General features: G+C 52.0%; 7 protein-coding genes across 7 annotated transcripts; 3 read left to right on the forward strand and 4 right to left on the reverse strand.

The window, feature by feature from the left end:
- Positions 1 to 56: 56 nt before the first annotated feature.
- Positions 57 to 2,854, reverse strand: GLOTRDRAFT_127079 (RabGAP/TBC; the record flags this gene model as incomplete). Its single annotated transcript, XM_007865532.1, has 8 exons — positions 57 to 935; positions 993 to 1,426; positions 1,486 to 1,628; positions 1,686 to 2,174; positions 2,227 to 2,294; positions 2,345 to 2,581; positions 2,635 to 2,767; positions 2,817 to 2,854. The coding sequence occupies 8 exons, from the start codon at positions 2,852 to 2,854 to the stop codon at positions 57 to 59; spliced, it is 2,421 nt and encodes an 806-aa protein (XP_007863723.1).
- A 334-nt stretch (positions 2,855 to 3,188) lies between these two features.
- Positions 3,189 to 3,802, reverse strand: GLOTRDRAFT_36620 (uncharacterized protein; the record flags this gene model as incomplete). The annotated part of the gene is made up of 3 exons (XM_007864727.1): positions 3,189 to 3,397; positions 3,462 to 3,627; positions 3,653 to 3,802. The coding sequence occupies 3 exons, from the start codon at positions 3,800 to 3,802 to the stop codon at positions 3,189 to 3,191; spliced, it is 525 nt and encodes a 174-aa protein (XP_007862918.1).
- Positions 3,803 to 4,394: 592 nt separating this feature from the next.
- Positions 4,395 to 6,571, reverse strand: GLOTRDRAFT_127081 (cytochrome P450; the record flags this gene model as incomplete). The annotated part of the gene is made up of 14 exons (XM_007865533.1): positions 4,395 to 4,488; positions 4,542 to 4,711; positions 4,770 to 4,860; positions 4,917 to 4,998; positions 5,049 to 5,238; positions 5,301 to 5,314; positions 5,366 to 5,474; positions 5,527 to 5,706; positions 5,761 to 5,848; positions 5,894 to 5,904; positions 5,962 to 6,078; positions 6,127 to 6,320; positions 6,369 to 6,434; positions 6,493 to 6,571. The coding sequence occupies 14 exons, from the start codon at positions 6,569 to 6,571 to the stop codon at positions 4,395 to 4,397; spliced, it is 1,485 nt and encodes a 494-aa protein (XP_007863724.1).
- Positions 6,572 to 7,928: 1,357 nt separating this feature from the next.
- On the forward strand, positions 7,929 to 9,939 carry GLOTRDRAFT_127082 (uncharacterized protein; the record flags this gene model as incomplete). The annotated part of the gene is made up of 12 exons (XM_007865534.1): positions 7,929 to 7,951; positions 8,011 to 8,049; positions 8,117 to 8,127; positions 8,196 to 8,266; positions 8,315 to 8,429; positions 8,490 to 8,547; positions 8,594 to 8,647; positions 8,701 to 8,726; positions 8,779 to 8,810; positions 8,864 to 8,900; positions 9,634 to 9,785; positions 9,844 to 9,939. 12 exons carry the CDS (start codon positions 7,929 to 7,931, stop codon positions 9,937 to 9,939), a joined length of 714 nt encoding a protein of 237 aa, XP_007863725.1.
- Positions 9,940 to 10,253: 314 nt separating this feature from the next.
- On the forward strand, positions 10,254 to 10,706 carry GLOTRDRAFT_127083 (uncharacterized protein; the record flags this gene model as incomplete). The annotated part of the gene is made up of 2 exons (XM_007865535.1): positions 10,254 to 10,288; positions 10,340 to 10,706. 2 exons carry the CDS (start codon positions 10,254 to 10,256, stop codon positions 10,704 to 10,706), a joined length of 402 nt encoding a protein of 133 aa, XP_007863726.1.
- A 1,223-nt stretch (positions 10,707 to 11,929) lies between these two features.
- Positions 11,930 to 13,184, reverse strand: GLOTRDRAFT_73099 (Clavaminate synthase-like protein; the record flags this gene model as incomplete). Its single annotated transcript, XM_007865536.1, has 3 exons — positions 11,930 to 12,276; positions 12,336 to 12,357; positions 12,408 to 13,184. The coding sequence occupies 3 exons, from the start codon at positions 13,182 to 13,184 to the stop codon at positions 11,930 to 11,932; spliced, it is 1,146 nt and encodes a 381-aa protein (XP_007863727.1).
- Positions 13,185 to 13,754: 570 nt separating this feature from the next.
- GLOTRDRAFT_120243 (SNF2 chromatin remodeling protein) lies at positions 13,755 to 20,611 on the forward strand (the record flags this gene model as incomplete). The annotated part of the gene is made up of 18 exons (XM_007865537.1): positions 13,755 to 13,765; positions 13,817 to 14,015; positions 14,075 to 14,802; positions 14,865 to 15,169; positions 15,222 to 15,337; positions 15,388 to 15,722; positions 15,773 to 15,954; positions 16,004 to 16,058; positions 16,112 to 16,619; positions 16,684 to 17,307; positions 17,357 to 17,768; positions 17,820 to 18,137; positions 18,189 to 18,337; positions 18,395 to 18,608; positions 18,659 to 19,225; positions 19,277 to 19,664; positions 19,719 to 20,192; positions 20,244 to 20,611. 18 exons carry the CDS (start codon positions 13,755 to 13,757, stop codon positions 20,524 to 20,526), a joined length of 5,868 nt encoding a protein of 1,955 aa, XP_007863728.1. The 3' UTR covers positions 20,527 to 20,611.
- Between the last annotated feature and the right edge of the window lie 426 nt (positions 20,612 to 21,037).

Consider the following 21,037-nt stretch of genomic DNA (forward strand, 5'->3'; position numbering starts at 1 on the left):
TAGTCTACAGCAACAACAAAACAATGCAGATGGAGGTTGCCCTCGTGAGAAGTCTGCTATGAAAGTGCACCAAGAGGATCTTGCTGGACCTCACGGCGCTCTCCCTGCGTAGGAGATACAACCTGTGGTGGGTCCGGGACAGGCGGTCGAGACGGTGCGATATAGTTACTCGGTGACACCGTAGATACCCGAGGAGGAGGGCGAGGGAGCGTGGCAATGTGGGAAGCTGGCTCCGAGAAACTAGACTTGGTATAGTTCCAAGGGGCCATGGGCATCCCACTAGTGTTGGGCGCCAGGACCATAGGTGTCGCAGGGGAAGAACGTGAAGGTGGAGGTGATCGTACAACAGGCGGTGACGGGGATCTGGCAAAGCGAGCGGAAGGTGGAGAGCGAGACGGCGCCAGGCCATCGGCAGTACCCGAGTGGTATGGTCTTGGTCGAGACTCATTGGAAGGCGGGACGGGAGGAGCTACCGGCCGAGGGAGTGTAACAACAGGTAAAGGCTCCTGCGCCGTCCTCGCTGATGACTCTGGTGGCGGTTCCTCCTGCGCCTTGGCCTTCCGCCTCTTGAATTCCTCCTCCCCAACTAACCTCTCCTCTTCCACGAACGTGGCGCCACTTGTGAGAACATCCCGAACGTACGCCAAGCATTCTAGCGCCTCTCGTTTCCGTTCTTGGACGCTCTTGAGGTCGTCTTCAGCCCGGTTATCTTCGTCTTGAAGCAGAGTATCCACGATCCAGGCCACAGAAACCCCGAGCTTTTTTTGCGTGGAGCGTAATTGTGATATCTCCCTTTCCATCTCAAATCTAGTGCGGGGCTCCCATGGCGGTCGCTCCTCTGGCGGCCTCTCGTCAGTAAGAGGAAAGTCCGTGAACGACGTAGAAGACGCCGGTGGAGTCCGGACTAGCGAAGCCGCGAGCTCTGGCAGATTCCGCTAACGCAGCGTGTCAGATGTACGGCCGGTATAAGCAAGCCACCGCAGAAGGCATACCTTGATTTCCGTGACTGCATTCATTAATGTTTTATTGATACCAAGTGCCTCACCGCGGTCCAGCAGCCCCCTTGCAATCGACTCCAGGGCCACCTGTGACGACTGCTGCCTCGAATGCCCGGCTCTGGGAGCACTGGCATTCCCATCTGATCTATGAACAGGCATGTCAGACCCAGACCTGCCCCTCGGTCCTCGACGTTGAGGGCGTGCAGGCTCTGGTTCGGGCACCTCCGCAGGGATGTGTAGGAAGTTGCGGTTCTCCTGAACCATGGCGGCACCCGTGGCTGGGGTCGGGCACATTTGCAAGGCTAGTGCCTGCTGCAGGAGGATGGTCGTATGGTGCCGAGAAGACGAGGGATCGCTGGCTGATTGTGGAGGTAGTGGAGGATAGCGGAGGAGGCACATCAGTTGTTCGTTATCACTAGCAGGTATTACTGCACATATAATACCCGTCAACGAGGCAAGACAAATGACAGGACACGACTAGACTCACGTTTGTTGCGTATTCGGATGAGCATTGCAACGCAAACCCACTGGGCTAGATCCAATGTATGGTCAACCGCGAACAGTCCATCCCACAGGACCATAGCATCCGGCAAAGTAAACTCTCTTGTGAACAAGAGACGGAGCATCCGCCTTCATACAGTTATAATCAGCTCCCGCGGAGAAGCACGAGCGAAGCAATATACCTACATCCCATATATCGTCGGCTCGATACCCGACGAGTGCAGCGCCTTCCACAACTCTGGGTCGACGCTCTTGAGCAAGTTGAACTGGATATTATGACACGCCTGGACGATCGGTGTCACATACGGCTGGAGCGGCTGTATGTCCTTTGTGTTCAGATCGACATGGGCCGGGATTTTCGAGAATGAGGCCGCCGTGGTAAGGCTCTCCCTCCACTCATACCACCGCCCTGCACCCTCCATAACCGACACGAAAAGCCGCCAAGCGTCCGCCGCCTGCCAAGTCTTGTCACAGACGTCCGCCAACGCCTTATCAGTATCACCGCCGCTCGCGACGTTCACCGAATCGTAATCGACGGCATAATACAGGGGCGCGAGCAGCTCGTGCATGCCCTGTCTGTACCCAATGTCTGGGTGTGTTACCGAGTATATGAAGAGGATGTTTGTAAGCTGGTATTGCACCTCCACATCACGGAAATAGTCGAGGTCCGGGAAGCTGGGAGAAACTCATGCGTATCGGAATGCACGGGAGAGGGGAGAAACCTCACGTGCGCTCTACATCCTGCTGAATCGTCTTCCGAAGCTCCATCGATGCAAACCACTCCTTCCAGGGATTCTGGGGCGAGGTAAGGGGAGAACTCAGGATATTAGGGCGGAGTAGCGTACCTCCTGGTCCAAACTAAGTGGATTGTTCTTATCCAGGTCTCCGTTCACTCCAGATCGCTTGGGGGAGCCGGTCATGCCTGGAATAACCAGTTTCTCCTCGTAGCTCCCATCCGGTGCTCGGAGATGCTTCAGGAGCAGGTCACTGTATTGTCTGCGGTAGCCCCTCCAGCTCTCCAGGAACGACGTAATCGACAGGTCTATACGCGGCTTGAGTGGGTCTTCGGGTGTCAGAAAGACCTGCAGTGTTGGTCGCGTAACAGCTAAGCACGTCTACAGATTACGGAACATACCTTCCAAGCAATACTCCTCCCTGGGACTCTGGCACCCTCATCCTCTGACTGGCGCAGGAGTCGGCCGCCTAGCGCAGCATCCCTGAGCTTTGCGAGACTTAATGATGAGTGGAATATGTGATTGAAGACGTCTCTAAGATCCATTAGCAGTAGCCAGGTAGATCCCAGGAGATCGAACCAACTGCGTCTCCTTCAAGCGAGCCACCGTCTCACCAGCCATTGTCCTTGGTAGCACACGTTGGCTTGCACGGCTTCAGATTGGACGACAGAGTCAAACGAAGACGTCTAGGGTAGGAGACGCTGCACGACTTTCGCGTCCAAGTTAAAACCATGATGCGGTCAGAGTCCCCGCTGAGCTCTGAAAAGGTACCGCTACTCCGCCCGTGCCAGTGCAGACAGTCCTGATCCATACCTGGCCCACTAATTTATTCAAATGTGAGTGGACTTCCTCATCTGTACGGGACTCAGATCGCCTGAAGATACACTCCGATAACATTAGTCCGTGGTATATGTTACACTACACCGTCCACTGGTACAATATAGAATTCCTTCATTTACTGCTTTCCCCAGACAGCTTCCTTTCCAGCCTGTTTAGCAGCCTCGTCACCGGCGACATGTCCATACGCCAGCTTGGCTGCACCAGTGGCCATAGAGGCAGCACCGGTAACCGCACTCGTGGCAGTAGATGTCAGACCGCTGGTTGTACGACTAGCACCCGTGCCGGTCGACTTGGGCGGATTAATGGCATTTGCCCAGCCATCATCTACAGGAGCGATTATGGTCAGAACTGCATGTCCGGGGAAACGTGCGTCGAGTCATGGACGTACCGTCATTCGAGTGTTCGTTCAGGGGATCGATATTCGTCGTCTCGATGATACCTGGCCGTGATTCGATGACACCGGCAGTCTTGGAGAAGTTACGCTTGGCCTGGCGGTCACCGTCGAAATTGCTCGGTGCGCCTGCACCGACCTCTTCCGACGTCGGGTCAGTTACCTAGATATGGCTGTTGTTAGGTCACGTTCGTCAACGTCCGAGTTGTCGGTGCACTGACGAAGTTGGCAGCGAGAGGATCAGCATGTGTGCTGGAAGTAGTTGGGTTCGCCACACCGGGGTGGAGGTCGACACCCTTGTTACCACCGAGCGAGATATCCTTGTCGTTCAGGGACATGATGTTGTGTTGCGTATGCAAGTGTCGTTAGGATAGATAGATAGACAGTGGTTGACGTTTGAACTTGCAGGATAAGCCTGCAGATAATCCATTATATACACGAAACGAACTGCGAGTGACGTTGTGGGGTGTCAAGCGAAGTGTGGGGTACGTGGAGAGGAGGGCAAATACGCAGGAATAGTTGGCGCACTGGATGGAGGCATGATGCAAGAGATAACGCCTTCAGCCACAAGCGCTGAAATGGCTGTTCCCCGCCAACACTAGTGATGTCACATGTGGCTGTGGCCTCCTCCCACGCTTCCCACGGGTGCTTCTCTTACAGTTTGATAGCTACTAGGAATTCGATTGGCTGAGGCTCAGTAGAAGGTGTTGAGAAGCAACGCTCGACGAGTTAAGCAGTACAAAGGTGCTAAAAAGCAGAGCGAGTGTGGGCTGCGAAGACACAGTGATAACGGATCCATGTAACGATGACCCCGGCGACCACTAGCAGTTTGCTCCGTCGCCGGGAAGTGAAAGTACAAGGGAACGAGTGACTTGAAGGCTGGATCTATGTAGCGGAGAAATGAAACCCAAGAAACGAGTTGATCAGAGCTCAGTTCGAGTCTTCGAATTCAGTAGCCTCCTTGACCAAGTCCAGAATGCGCTCGTGCCTAGGCCTTATATCGCACTTGAAAGGCAGCGGTCGCCTAGTAGAGAGCAAGTAAGAATATGGCATACTCAGATAGCGCACATTACGCACACGATGATACCGTCCGTCGTCGCAGGGACCGGTATGACAGGTCTGCCGCTTTCGTCCAGTGCCAGATTCACTTCCAGCGCTGCTGCAGTCCTGGCGATGTTGATCCAGACGGAGTCGTCAGCAAGGTGGGAACCCGGACAGACTCGTCTACCGAAGCCGAAAACGAAATCCTTAAAAGACTACGGTCAGCAACTATTCGGAGAAGGTGCGAAATGCGCGCACACTTACCTTCGGATCACGTTCCGCTAGTGCACCCATAAACCTGTCGGGGTTGAATTCGAACGGATTATGGTAAACATCAGGGTCATGCAAGAATTTCCTTCAAGTAGATACGTGAGCATGCTCCTGGCATCAGATACTGACTCGAGGACAGACCAGACATTCGCTACAACCCACGATCCTTTCGGTATGAGGTAGCCGTCGTATACATCATCAGCCATGGCTCGGTGAGGGACGGCTGGGATTGCTTAGCGTGAGCTCAGGACTGAACAGCATATTGTTGCGTACCTAGAGGAACGATAGGCAACCAACGGAACAATTCTTTGCATACTGCCTCGACGTATGGCAACGCCTCTCGATCATCGTAATTTGGCAACCGCGCCCGACCGACGACAGAGTCGACTTCACACTGCACTTTCTTCTGCACTTCCGGAAACAAGCACATTGCCAGGAAGTAACTCTGGACGACGGACACAGTCTAGACGATGGCGGTCACGCAGTGCACTATATAATGGTGGTCCAAGATTAATTGATACTCACGGTATCTGCTCCAGCTAGAGGGGAGAGAGTGAGCTATGGTATACATCATGTGTAGAACTACTTACCACCATAAAACGAGAGCGCAGACCACTTTATATCTTGCATCCGCTCCTCTGAAATATGTGGATCCTTAAGCAGATCCGCCGTGTACGACGGGGAAGCCGTCCCCTTGGCCTGGTAATAAGTCAGCCTTAATAAAGTGAGACCGTAATTCATTCGTGCGCACCATTTGCTCTTCCACAAATTTCAGCGGTACTTCAGCCATATTCTCGCAGGATCGCCGATATTTCGCAGCTAGCCTCTGGAAGCCGGCACCGGGTATCCATGGAGGTACGTACTTCAGTAGAGGGAGTAGATCGACGAGGTATTTTCCCGCTGTTGTGCAGTCGCTGAACTCTTCCATAGTCTGCTGACTGCCATTACGACACATAACACGAGGACGCCAGGCAGAGCTACGAACCTTGTCAGCCATGTAAACGAAGGGATCTTGGCCGTCCTCCTGGATCTTGTACCCGTACGTTATGTAGAGTATCATAGCTCCCGCGGTCCTGCATTCCTATTAATAGGTTCCTGCTTTGGAAGAGTGGACTTACTTCCGCGTAGCCTAAGAGTCGAACAGTTTTCAGCACTTAAGTCAGGAACGCCTGGCGGAGGAACTTACTTCATCGACTCGGGAAGGATTACTCAAGACCCGCTTCAGAAACATTGCGGCTTGATATTCCTCGGCGGGGTAGAATTTCTTCATACTGCCGCGAGTGCCAATTACTCGTCCAATCAGCTACACCTCCCGTTAACTACCGAAATGACACAAGTAAGGAAGGACTACCTTGCGATATTCTCTGAACCTAGGCCCATAACGTGAGTTACTGAGCGCTCGGCCCCACCCAGACAGCTCAGACATTGGTAGCTCCGGTCGATCCGCGTAAGTATTTCCCCGCTTGTCGAGGATGTCGACCGCAATGTTTGGATCGTTTATGATCACCCAAGTCTGACCGAATAGCTTGATGCTCATGATGCCACCTGTCCGCAGCGTCAGTATAAGATCATATAGGTGGTGCACCTACCTACCCCACCGTTCTCCCCATTTCGCAAAGGTCTCCCAGGCGTGGGCTTTCGGCATATCGAATATATTTCCTGAAAAATATGGTATCTGAGCAGCGGGACAATGCGTCAATCTCTCCAACCGACCAACTAAAGGGTATCCATTTGGTCCCGGAGGGAGCCTCGATGAACGATGCCTGTCTTGAGCGATCCAGAGACAGATTAGACATAACAAGATAACCGAAAAATCAGTCGAACTCAAAGTGTATGTCGACATCCTGGCCGAGAATACGACAGAGTCAAGTGGAACTGACGTGTCCTCCGCTTGTGCGCCTGCTCATAAGGCAGCCTGAGTCGTGGGGGGGCCTTCCCAGAATGGTTTATGTTTCGGCTAGAAGCAGTAAACATTCACGTACATGGTGAAACGTGCCCTGTAAATATAAATTCCGTGAATCGAGGTGCAACCCGATACGGTCATTTTAGCCGACTAGAAGGCACGTCTGTAGACAGCTCCGGGAGAGAACAGCGTGAAAGGGACAGGTACGCACTGGGTGATTGATAAAAATAATCAGGTAAGTCAAAAACAACCGGTCTGCATCAATCACGTTTATACCCATGCATTGCCAAGCATGTGGCGTAGAACGCCATGGACCCACAAAGTCGTATGGTACGGGGTACTTGTACCGCAGCGACCTTTCGCTTCAGGCATCGGTCATCTCAAACGCACGGAAAAGAAACCCGGGAGAAATCAAGCATCACTAGGTATGGGTCCGCATCAATGCCAGTCATAGGCCCGAGCGTCATCTATTCATGATGAATATCGAAAGAGCTTCCGGCGTTTACATCCTCGAGTGAGTACAGCCTATCAATGAAGTTTGAGCGCGCTTCTATGTCCCGAACTTCAGAGTATAGCCGGATATTTCTCCATGTTTCGGGGCTACCAGTTTGCGAGGGCAGAGCAGACCTACAAATCGCCTTCGAAGGTTGCCTCCACATTCTACTAGTACCCAAAGAGAGATTTCGGGGAATACCGGAGATGAATGCATGACCGACGACGCCGAACCCTTCCTTCCAACATTATTCCGCAAAATCAGTCGTCTTATTTGCTGGTCATCAGAACTCACTAGCGCAGTGAGTTCATGTGTTCTTGTCTTAACTTCCCTGCGGTTCAGACGAAGGCGGTAGTACAGCGCATGCTCAGGGAGGTGCCTGGTTTCATTGCTACTAGAATGGAACCTATTCATCCACCGCGGACCGGTAGTTAGTTCATGGAAGTTTGGCAATAAATTAGCTGACGGCAGATAGGTGCGGGCTGAGGCATCCTTTGACGGAAATCTGATGGCTGGCATGAGGGCGTACGATTCTTGTTTCATGGCTCCTGCGGGAGTAGGATGAAACATATCAGACGACATGAACTGCTGCGTCAGGATTTCTTGAGGTTAGTGGTGGAAATATACCGAGCTGTCATGAAATACCACAAGAACCAACAGTTTCGTAAAATTTACATTGGTACATAAATCTCGGTCCAGTCGAGTTTACATTCCATCCCCAGGCTACCTTCGTCCCCCGCTGTTCCTTCGGGCCAAGATGGCGACCAACCTCGATAGCACGTACGCACTTTTCTCGGTATCCTTGCTCCTATTTTTCATCAAATCAAACTGGGCTATAGTCTGGGCGTGCTGTATATCTCCACTCTTGTCTCAGCGACGTATGTGTCATTTATTTGCGCGCGCAGTATTGGATAGTCGCTGACCCTGGTGATTTGGAATATCCAGCTTGTATGGAGGTAAGCAATCTACGACCAATATAACATCCGGGAGCCTCTGCTCAAGTGTGCGCAAATTGGCTGCCCAGTGGGGTGCACACAGATCTGGTTCTATTTCCGAAAGTATAGGATTAAAGATCCATGGTGGGTCCAGACCCTGGTGCGTCTCAAGTACTTGAGAGGCTACGGTATCTCAGTGTTTGCTCAGGTCGGACTCCTTTCTGTCTTCGACACTTGCCAGCAGGCAGTGCTCAGTGGTACTGCTTACACCCATATTGAGCAAACGCTGATCCGTCTGAAAAATTGTTTCCTGGCAGCATGCGGTATGTTGTTCGACAGAAACCCTATCAACGTCAGGCCTCTCCAGCTGACTTCCTCAACAGTTTACCGCTACCTAGTGACTTTCCACGACACTGCAGCAATCAGAGTCGTACTAGTGAAGTAGGTGAAACGTATCATGCGCGCGAGTATCCCTAAATCATTGCAGAACACTCATTATCGAGATATTTTTTTCGAACTTCATTGCGATTTTTGTCCAACAGTAGGTGGTACACCATGACTCGCGTCATTACTCTAACTTGGATTTCGGTCCAGATTCTACTGCTGGAGAATCTATAAACGTGAGTTGGGAATGCCACATGTTTTTACAGTGGAGCTCACCGCCCGGAACAGTAAGCAACAATATAGCTTTAGCCGGGTTTCTGGTGCGTGGTTACAAAAGAACGACAGTGGAAGGCTCCTGACGGCTCAGGTCCAGACTTGCGTGGCATGGGCTAGCCTCGCCGCTATCACTGGTACGTCTGTCAATTAGTTGAAGACTCGCGCCACAGTCCTTATTCGACGATATTCGCTGTCAGTGTATTGTGCAAAGTCGTAGGTGATTTCATGCACCACGGGAACAAAGCCTGATCCGAACACAGCCTTCATTTTGATACTTTTGCTCAGTTGGCCACCATCTCCGTGAGTCTTTAAATGTTTCCTCGACGGCGAAGTGTACGACATAGCGACGGGAGATAGAGCTTATCCAAGACGTGCAATATCTTAGCTGCCGCTGCAGACGCACTGATCTCTGCTGGGATGATATTGGTACTCAATATGTCGGTAAGCTAAAGCACATTGTAGCAATCGAACATCACTTATCAGATATCTTTCTGACATATCTCAGAAAACCGGGTTCAGGAGATCCACGGACATTATCAACCGGCTGGTCAGCATATTTGCGTTTCATTTTCATTTCTGGTTCGGTTGAGTTGATCAACATGTAGATGATCTTCACATTCAACACCGGACTACCTACTTCGTTCTGCGCTATCATGGCTTGTGTATGCGTGAGTTGAGCAGGCATTCTGGTCTAGTGAGAGGGTTGCAACCGTTAACATCTGTTTCAGATCAGCGCCTGGCCTGATACAGTGGGTACAACCCTATTTGTTGGATCCTGCGATTGATGACGGCCCATAGTTCTGGTATATGTTCTTCTTCCTGCAAAGTGAGAGGTTCAAATCTCCTCTTATATTGCGCCTGACCTAGGGAGCGTCTTCGAAGTGGGGCGTTTCTACACCAACAGCTTCATGGTTACTCTGAATTCGCGCGAATACATCCGCTCGATGACGGACCCCACGAATCGCCCCGAAAGTTACTCACTTCCTACCCGTACTCCGGGAGTCAATTCCATACCCAGCGTAGGTATCGGTTAGTCAACCCAGGGTCTTCCAGAGCGCGACTGATGGAAACTTACAGCAGCAACTAGCCATAAGGATCGATACAATGACCGAACACGATACCGACAGGCAATACCCGGAGGATGCGAAAGGTGCGAAGGCCCAGGTCGCTTAGCCGGGGATGATTCACCTTCGTTTGCCAACTGGAACGGTGCACCAAGTAACCCGCATATCCTTTTCGTCCCCACTTCCCACTATATGTGTACGCATCCTTCCGCCAGTACTGCGTAAAATCTTGTTGTTTCATTCTGAGGGTGATTCAATCCTTGTATTCTCGACTTCCATCAAGTAGGGAAAATAGTTGCGGAGGGACGAGCGCCTAATCTCGCTTCGCGATTATTTTTGGCCTTCAGTCAGTGACTGGTGACTGTCAGCAAGTGTCAGAACCGCAGAGTTCCTGCTCATTTTCCCCTGATACCACCATCGACCATGGCGACGATATGCAAGAAACCATTGCATAAAGAGTATGCTCGTCGCACTGTATGCAGAGACGACGCAAACGGATGGTGCTCCAGAGAATGGGGCTGCAAGTTCAGTCACGATCTCCTGGAGATGGGCAGACTTAAAGGCCTCCTTGGCGACATCGAGGTGTTGCGAGAGCCTCTGGAATACCTGACGTTAGAATACGTTGGTAGTTTTGAGGCTTTCGGACACCACGAGAGTTGGGGGGAAGGCTGGAGGATGACTGTCAGAGCACGGGAACTCCACGGACTCTTCAATGAAATCAGTCCACCTATCGTCATCGAAGCGGAGAACGTCAACGAAGTAATCAATAAGGTGGAGGATGAATTACTCTGGAATGGCTATTCAACAGGACGCGCGGAGCACATGGTAAGCGGTAGATTAACCACTGCATTCTGCGGTGTCTTACCAGTGGTCTAATCTCACACCAGGGACAAAAATCCAAGAACACGGTCTGCAACGCATTCCACGATAACGGTAGCTGTAACAAAGGCGACCGCTGCAGGGAAAGTCATACTTTAATCGATCTATCATGCATTCGTCGCATGGTAGGCAGTCCGGGCTGGTACGGCACAGAAACTTTTTTGGTTCTCCAATTTATAGTCGAAGATGGGAGTAGAGGGCCCTGGAAAGTCTCCTTACACTCGAGGCGAGCAAGAATGACGGACGGACGTCCTGAAGGGTACCTATACAGGTTCCCCGTGCCACTTGTGACTATGGGAGGAGATTTGCATGCATGTCTACGAAATCTGCAGCAGATGGAAAGTAAACCATCGCCGATCACTCCTCACGGTACCGACTCCGCAATTCCTTTGCCGCCGCAGGGACTACACAAGATACAAGTGGCCGCTCAGAATTCACCTCCCCACTTCCCCGTCTTGACAGCGACCGACATTACCGAGTACGGTAGTGCAGCCGAACCATGGAGAGCACCAAGCTCATCGAGAGCCACAGCTAACAGCGGACTAACGAGGAAGCCTCCTGTCGTCCAAACCCCATCGTCGGCCGCGTTTGTCCCGCAACGATCCCGGGTCATCAATAATGCACCTCCTGCAAGACCCACCCAGACAACGACTACAATTCCAACCCCAAGGTCTATCCCACCTGCCGCTACTTCGCCGACGCCTGACGGTTACAACAACCGAGCCAACGCTCCTGTTCACACTTCGACCCAGACCAGGTATTGTCTCTTTACCGGTGCCGTAGCGCATCCGACACATGGGGCCCATGCCATCTCCGCTGCCCGCCCTGCACGCACTGCTCCAGATGTTCCCAACACGACACGAGCAGAGGGCCTCCAGGGTAATGTGCGGCATGTAAGCAGCCCTAACTACCTCCATATGACTATATACCCATTCAACAATAACCCGCTGTCACCAGACGATTCAACCGGCAAATGTACGAACACAGGACGTCGTTATACCAAAAGTAGAAGAGACGGAGGCGGGATCGCGTTCGGGATGTTGGGCGGGAGCAGCTTCCTTCGTACGGTTTCTGTTTGCATGGATGTAGGTCGTACAGCATACACCATACTTTTGTCATCGTATGTCCATACCGAGATAGAATCCTTGTATCAAAAACAATGTCCAGTGGTCATAGGTACACCACATCCCAACGTGCACCACACGTCGTGGTCCAGGTATTCAAAACCACATCGAGACCGAGAAACTGACATCTTCTGCCCTCATCGCATGCCACCAACCGGGAGGGAAAAACAGTAAGTCGCCGGGCTCCAGAGTCACGGCTATAGCTTCAGGAACAACCTTCTCAAAGAAGAGCGGGAAATCCGCACGACTTTGAGCCTCTTCGCTAGAGAAGACGTCCACCCGAGAGGTGTTACTCAAGGACGGATCGGTATTGTTGGCAGCAGGGTTGTGCGTGCTACCCCAAGAGGACAGCGACTCGGGTGCGCTGGAGGGCGCGTAGGGATACATGGAAGGTGTTACATGGGGAGGTGCCAGCCATACTGTTTTCCGACCCACCACCTGGGCTGCAATTGAACAGGCGTCAGCTGTCATAGCGCATATAAAAATTGAAGTGGAGTATTACCGTAGAGGTTATAGTAGGGATCCTACAATACTCAGCGCTACACTGAACCTAACGTAATGAAAAGGCACCTACCGTGTGCGCAGGGGATATGGTCCCGTTAGGACCCAACCACGCATTCAAGATCAGACGTTCTTCATTGCCTGGAGGATGGTAATCCGGATAGTCTGCAGGGACGGGCATGTCCGCATATATATAGTCGGGGATCACTATGTCATCTCGCAGGCGCGGAAATTGTGCCAGTAGGTTATGTTGTGCAAGGTAGAGAACAGAATGGCGATCATCAACTGGAGAGGAAGCAAGGACATCCAGGAAATCGTCCCATCTTAAAATCGTCTGGGTCCAATCGCTAGCACGGTAGTCCTTGCCGACTTCGACGGGAATAACGCGACCAGGGCCTGCAACCTGGCGAAGGTAGGCCGGAGAACGCCAAGGGTGTTCGTTCAAAGCCGGCCATTCAGAGATGTAACCTTTAAGAACGAACGGCTGTCCGAAGTAGCTACGCTGAAACGCGACCATTGATGGTGGATTCTGTAGACAAGGCACCTCACGTGCGAAAGAGGGGATGTTAAGATTAGACGCAGGCGAGGGACCGAAGGAGAATGACGAGTCGAAGAATCTATCCGACGCTGCAGATAAGCACACTGACTGGATTTTCGCTATCACTGCATGCACGAGATCCGCCCTGCCCTCTCCAGCAGCTCCAGCGATGACTAGGGTTCTGTCAAGTCTGGAAATGGCGGAAAGTGCTAGGGCGCCGTCATCCGCTATGGCAGCCTGCATATCTGCGAGCGACCGGAATAGGCACGCATCGGTATAGAGCCGTCGCCAGCAGTAGGGATTTGAGTGCATGGGAGAGGAAGACATCCCCTCATAAGCCAGATCAATCAAGGTATCGAGTGTGGTCTTCGATTCTGGCTGGGAAGCACATTCATACGCGCTACGTTTGAGCCTCTGTAAAATTTTGACGCCGCATGATGAAAGTGCTAACGAGGACGGGGTATATCATCGCGCACGCCGGCTGGTGACGAGGACGCACCTTGAGTGTTTGGGTCATTGTCGTCCTCCAGAGCAACAAGCAGCTCGTCGCTCAGCGCCGTCGCCCACGACATGCACGCACAAATGGTGGTCGATAATCAAGAGACGATAAATTTGCACGCGCCTGCGCAGATGCTGTGACGGAAGAACTGATGATTGGCAATGACGGTTGAGCCATAATAGGCAAGTGCGAGAAGCACTTTGTGGCTAAATAAGGCAACGAGGTGGTCACGGGTGATGTCGTGGGTTTTTTCCGTCACGCGAGCGAAACTGATAAAAGGTGAGGGCCACATCGCCAGGGCGTGCGAAAACCCCTCACGATCATTCCTCATTCTTCGGCTTGTCCGGTAAGGCGTTGCACGTGGTCTTTTTCCTTTTACGGGTATGACTTCGAGGTGGGTGGCGGAAGATCTTCCAGGTTACCTCTGTTAATTAGCGGGTTGCAGGTTGGACCGGCTCCTCCTTCTACTAGATACGGGCTCTTCCACCTCCGTGAGGTCGACAGCCGCGAAGCAGCTCGCTCAGCTAGCAGCCAAGTCCGTGATAACTGATGTTGCCATCGAGGAGGATGTCAAGGCAGCCCGGGCAAACGTGCCTCGAGTGGATCCAACGGGGTGGTCTGAATTGATGGCTGTAGTAGCTCGAGTACGCCATACCTACTTCCTGTAACTTACGGTCTCATATTTACAGTAATTCTTTCACAGATATTACCTTATTTGCATTCCAAATCGCATGATACTCGAACGGCAGCTTCGGTCGCTCTTTCACATATTTTCTCGCTGGTTCCGCTATGGCAACCTTCACCACCAGATCAAGACGGCAAAGACGGCGCCGCACCTGCGCAGGATGGGGAGACGGTTCTCAAACCACCGGACTTTCCCCTCTTTTCGGTGCAGGAATTAATGCAAAGAGGCACTCTACTCTTAGCCTCTTCGGGAAAAGAGTTCACGAAGCCTACTGGTATCCTTGCTAACACCGCAGAGGTAAAGAAAGCTCGCAAGGAAGCTATGAGTAGGCTGGGTCTCGACTTCTTAGATAGCGTAGGCGGCGGCGAAGACATGGACCTGGATAAGGAGCTCGCTGCCGAGGAATCAGAGATGGAGGTTGATGGCGGCGGCGGCGGCGGCATTAAAGACGAGGATGAAGGACCAAAGTGCGCGCTGCCTCCACCAGTCGTCGAGACTCCGGACGTGAAGATGAAAGAGGAAGCGACTCCGTCTTCGCGACCGGGATCTGCTACGCCAGGACCTTCGACCCAAGCTTCTATGTCTGCAGCCGAAGAGGACCTAAGTGGTCTGTCTGCTAGGGAGCGTAACCGCTTGAAGAGGAAACGAAAGCCTGGAAACGCTGCCTTCGTCGCTGCTCCTCCTCCTCCGACTCAGGGCTCAGGATCGAAGTACAATGCCACGCCTGCTGGCGGTCAGTCAAATAAGTTCGTCGTTCTTACATTTGGTGGGCATGACACCTGCTCATACTCCTTTTTACGTCACGCAGAGCTCGTCTCGTTGCCGCCGAGGAGAACAATGCTCGCTCTACGTCAGGTGTCACAAGTCCGCGCTCCCCATCGGACGAGGCGGCAGACAAAGTTGTCATCGACCCGACAAAGGGTGGTGCTGTGATGCCCAAGGCAACTCAGCAGTCGAATGCGCTAGACGTACAGCCTGGGTGCTGGATTTGGGACGGTGTAGTCAAAGTGTTGGAAATCGACTTATTCAGTCCTCAATGGGAGGTCCGGCATGGGGCTGCGCTTGCGCTGCGGGAATTGCTGAAGATCCAAGGGAAGTACGGCGGGATGAAAGGTAGGCTTACGGTCGCTCACATGGCACCTGCCACTGAGAAAGGTGCTCTAAGATGGTTTATCAACTGCCGAGAATGACGTCGCCCATGAAGCATGGTGTAATGACCTTGCTGCAAAGCTCCTTTGCATATTCGTACTTGACCGTTTCGGCGACTTCGTATCGGACCAGGTGAGTCGCTCCCCTCCTCGGCGAAGCCCTGGAATCGACCGATTTGAAAGGTCGTTGCACCTGTCCGCGAGACAGTCTCGCAAACTCTGGCGTCGCTCCTTCTCCACATGCCCCGTCGATCGGTTCTGCACGTCCATTCCATTCTCTTGCAGATGATACGGCAGAATTTTGGCGCGGACGAAAGCAAAGCGAACGATCCTCACACACTGGTTTGGGAAGTGCGCCACGCTGGGCTGCTCGGTATCAAGTATGAGGTGGCGGTGAGGAGTGACCTAGTGGAGGCGGCTTCGACGGAAGAAGACATTAAAGCGGAGGATGGACTTGCCGCGTCGGATTTGTCGGGGAAGGAGGTGTTGCGTGGCATAGTCGACGCGGCCGTCCTTGGGTGAGTGAGTTCTGTACCTGGATCGGCAAGCGTGGCTGAAGCTGTCCCAGCCTAGGTGACCGTGATGACGATGTACGCTCCGTTGCAGCATCCTGTTTATCACCCGTTGCTTCCCACCTGGTGCAACGTTTGCCGGAAGCGCTGTGCCAAGTTCTCTCAGTCCTATGGAACTGCTTGAGGGACATGAAGGATGACCTGAGCTCAAGTGTAGGCGCGGTTATGGACTTGCTTGGTACGCGCACTGTTGTCTTTCTTTCAGATCTGGGCTAAATAACTTTCAGGAAAGCTCGTCACCTACGACGAAGTCATCCGTATTCTTGCCAATGAGGAACTGTCGTGTGTAATTTGTTATCCTTCTTTGTGTTCGTATCCCAACCCAAATCCACTAGGTATTCACTCAGCGTCCTCGCTCCTACGCTCTTCCCTTTCTTTCGACACACCATCTCAAACGTCCGGCTCGCGGTAGTCGAAACGCTGCAGTCGTTTATGACCGTCCCGTCCCTGCCAAAGGACTGGGTCTCAGCTCCATTCCTGTGCCTCCTGTTCCAAAATCTTATAGTCGAGGAGCGCCCGGATATCCGAAGCGCCACTCTGATTGCATGGCGGACGGCCGTCTCCATCCTTGTGCATGCACCCGGTCGAATGGAAAATGCTGTGACGTCGCAGTTGCTTCTCGATTGGCATGGCTACCTTATGACGCCTGTCGGTACTCCAATAGAGGCATCGCGGTTCTATCATCCCACCTCCCTAGGGGACGACCTTGGGGTGGAACGACACAACGTCGACAAGAGTATGCTGGCGCAGGACATGTCACTCGTCACCTTCGATGTAGTGATCAAAGCTCGCATAGCTGCTTGTAAGGCCCTGGCCTGCTTGATGGTATCCTGGCCCAGCGAGGTGAGTCACGTGTTCAGCACTGCGTCTGATAAGTTTGATCTTAATCTGACATTCGGGACTCCAGCAAATGGAAGAGACTTTCAGACCATTCATCTGCCACTACGCAGGCTCTTCTAGCATGTACCAGAAGTTCTTCGCCGCCGTCATCGCTGAAGAGTGGGCTCGTGAATGCGACAAAGGGTCTGATCCATCGTCCATGCTCATCGAACGTTCCGCGTTGGCCCGGGAGCTCAGCAATGCGATGCTGTCGTGGTTACAGAACGAGCCGCCTGAGGCCTACCACGAGATGATCTTAACGCTTGCACGCATTCATCAAGAATGTTATCAGCTGCTACAATCTTTCGTACATGACTACAAAGTTTCACCTGACGCTATTCCGGTCTTGGGCATGGAAGTAGACGTGACAGGGACCAAGGAAGGACACTTCAGTATTCATACCGCTCGAGATGCCGTTGGTCCAATGTTCACAAAGCTGAAGGATGGCCTCGGTCGGACGAAGAAGAAGAAGGACTTGTCGGCCGTAAACGAGAAGCGAAATAAGGTCCTAGCCAGCATTGAACGCTACGCGGAGATGAAAGCACAGTATGACAACCGTGTTTCTGCTGCGTTCGCCGCCGCATTCGTAGCATTCAAGGGTACACCTGAGAAGGTCAGCCCAGTCGTCAAGGGTATCATGAACGGTATCAAGGTATGTAACCATTGTGCTCGACGTATCTCAAGCAGCTCATAGTGCCTAGAATGAAGAAAATGAAGATCTACAACGCCGCTGCGCAGTTGCCGTAGCTTCGTTTATTGAGTTCTGTGCTCATCATAATCTTACTCAACCACCCGATAAGATCGTCAAAAACCTTTGTACTTTCTTATGTCAGGATACGGAACATACACCAACCTTTGCTTACCATCGCAAGGTCATGGACGGTATCCTGTCTTTCCACGGTGCATCCCGTGGTGGCCACGCAAATGGGAAGGATGCCGCAAGAAAGGAAGAATCCGTTGCACCTGATGAAGCCTTCAAGTCGAGGTTATCAAGACGCGGGGCATCGTTGGCTTTCGTGGAGCTCTCAAATAGCTTTGGTGTCAGGTTACTTGAGGTTATCCCAGGGATGTGGCATTGCATGGCCGGCGGTTTGCTCAGCGCCTGTTCGACTGGTAAGTAACTTACTACCGAGCATATTTCCGTGGACTCAACTTTCACTAAAGAGTCAACGGCTCAAGCAGACGGCTCGATTGAGAAGCAGTTTGGACAAGATGTCATTGACTCTTTGAGCGTCATCGAGACCGTAGTCCCGAGCTTGCACGAGGAGTTATGGCAAAGAATCATCGACATCTTCCCGAACATAATTATGGCCCTCAGGAGCAAATTCGCTATCATCCGTCAATCTGCCGCTCGCTGTTTCGCTACCATCTGCGATGTCATGCCAATGCAAGGCATGAAGTACGTTATAGAGAACGTGATACCTCTCCTCGGGGATGATGTTGTCCCCTCGAACCGGCAGGGTGCAACAGAACTGATGTACCGTGAGTTCCATAGCACTTCTGTCTTATACTCCTCCGCTGAAGCCGACTCAGACATCGTTCAGAAGTTGGATATAAAAGCTCTACCATACGTCTTGTTCATGATTGTACCCGTTCTGGGCAGAATGAGCGATCCGGACGACGAGGTTCGAGCGACTGCTACCAATACCTTCGCATCGCTTGTTAAGATGGTCCCATTAGAGGTGCGTTCGTCATTATCACGTGCTTTACGCAGCATTCATTTCGGTATTATCTGCCAGGCTGGCCTTCCGGACCCTCCAGGATTCTCCGAAGAGCTGCTCAAGCGCCGAGAACAGGAGAGACAATTCCTTACCCAACTACTGGACGGCAGCAAAGTTGAGCAATACGTACTTCCCGTTCCAATCAAAGCGGAATTGCGCAAATATCAGCAAGAGGGCGTCAACTGGCTGGCATTCCTCGCAAAATATCAGCTACACGGTATCCTTTGTGACGGTGAGTCGTCTCTGCCGCGTATGGGGGCCGACTTACACGTTACCGTGAAGATATGGGATTGGGCAAGACGCTGCAATCAATATGCATCCTAGCCAGCAAACATCAGGAGCGCGCAGAGAGGTATAAAGAAACCCATTCACCGGACTCCGTTCATCTACCCTCGCTCATTATCTGCCCCCCGACCCTGACGGGACACTGGTACTATGAGATCCTCAAGTACACGGATACTCTGAAGCCAATGTTGTACACGGGCAACGCGCGCGAGCGTACTAAGTTGCTGAAGAGGTTCTCTCAACACGACGTCGTTATCACTTCCTATGAGGTAATACGTAACGACATCCAAAGCTTGCAGGACTTGCATTGGCATTACTGCATACTAGACGAAGGGCATATCATAAAGAACGCCAAGACGAAACTGACTCAGGCCGTTAAACGGATAAAAGCACACCACCGCTTGATCCTTTCCGGCACACCGATCCAGAACAACGTGCTTGAGTTATGGAGTCTGTTTGACTTCCTTATGCCGGGTTTCTTAGGATCGGAGTCTTGGTTCAATGAAAAGTTCAGCAAGCCTATTCTGTCGAACCGCGATGGAAAGGCGAAGACGGGCGAAGCAGGTACATACGATTCATATATGTCTCGTGTTTACGCAACTGAATTATCTTCAGCTGCGTTGGCTCTCGAAGCGCTACATAAGCAAGTCCTGCCCTTCCTCCTGCGACGACTTAAGGAAGACGTGTTGCACGACCTCCCGCCCAAGATCATCCAAGACTACTATTGCGAATTGTCAGACTTGCAAAAGTACCTATATGATGATTTCTCCAAGTCCCAGGCGGGTATAAGTGCTGAGGACGTGGTGAAATCAGTGCAACCCGCGAAGGGTAAAGAACAGCACGTCTTCCAATCGTTGCAGTACTTGCGAAAGTTGTGCAACCATCCAGCTTTGGTTCTCAAAGACCCTGAGGCCATAAAGGAGGCCATGACGAGAGCATCGCTAAAGGGCGACCATGGCACTTTAAGCGAAATCCACAATGCTCCGAAGTTGCTTGCATTGAGGTGACGTACAAGTTTCCCAGCGCATGAGCCCCGCAGGTCTGACTGTTGACCTAGGCAACTACTAAATGATTGTGGTATCGGCTGCGCCCCCGGATCGGTAACCGAAGGGTCGAAGAGTGAGCTCGCAGAGACGGTCCCAACCTCGACCGGTGCATTCTCGCAGCATCGTGCTCTGATTTTCTGCCAGATGAAGCAAATGATCGACATTATCGAGCACGATTTGTTCAAACAGTACATGCCTTCGGTTACATACATGAGGCTCGACGGGAACACGGACGCCAGCAAGCGCCACGCCATAGTGCAGACTTTCAACTCAGATCCTAGCATCGACTGTCTTTTGCTTACCACACATGTCGGTGGCCTTGGGTTAACGCTTACTGGCGCTGACACTGTGATCTTCGTGGAGCATGACTGGAACCCGATGAAAGATCTGCAGGCAATGGACCGCGCGCATCGCATTGGTCAGAAAAAGGTCGTCAATGTGTATCGTCTCATTACCAAGGGTACCCTGGAAGAGAAGATTATGGGGTAAGTGCCTGATACAGTCGCTTGATCTAGTATTTACGCATATTCGTACAGGCTACAGCGCTTCAAACTGAACATCGCCAACTCTGTGGTGACACAACAGAACTCTGGCCTCGCTTCTATGGACACGGACTTGGTCCTTGACCTTTTTAGACGGACATCGGAAGAGGAAGACGCCGCCGCCGCTGTGAAACGCAAAGACAAGGACGTTTCTTCCAGCGCCGGAGCGGCGCCGCATAAGAACGTCCTGCAAGGCCTGGAGGATCTACCCCCGGAGGAGGAGTACGAAGCTCTCAGCCTGAACAGCTTCATGAGTTCGCTAGGGAACGAAAATTAGAGGTGGGCAATAGATGTTATATGTATTAATGTCTAATCGTTGCGTCGCACTGTTTTCGAGCACCATGAACTGATCTAGAATGCATGTACTTGATTTAAATTGTTGTAGCGTGTAAATTCGTACTAATAGTATTACATAGCGTTTATCAATTCAAGGAACGATCCTAATCCTTTTCTTTGGGTCTGATGTGGAGAGAACTGCCGGTAATTGTCTCACTGACACAATTACTGGTCAGGATATCAATCAGTTCCCGTACCGCGGCAGTTTGTTACTGTAAACGAAGGTGGGAGGTAACGTCCACCGAAGTGTGCTCGCTGTTTATGAGTTCCACGAATTTGCACGCTCTGTTCCGTGCAATATTCCCGATGGAAGTCAGGTAAGGTAGCACTAGTGAGCGCCTGCCCAAGTTCTAGATAGAAAGCTTGAACCCAATATCGATACCCGGCTTCAGCGCCATTGTGTCTGATACACAATCTATTCTACAATACAAGTTCCACGAGAAGGTGACGGA

The sequence above is a fragment of the Gloeophyllum trabeum genome, assembly GCF_000344685.1.
Source record: "Gloeophyllum trabeum ATCC 11539 unplaced genomic scaffold GLOTRscaffold_00003, whole genome shotgun sequence".
NCBI classification, from domain to species: domain Eukaryota; kingdom Fungi; phylum Basidiomycota; class Agaricomycetes; order Gloeophyllales; family Gloeophyllaceae; genus Gloeophyllum; species Gloeophyllum trabeum.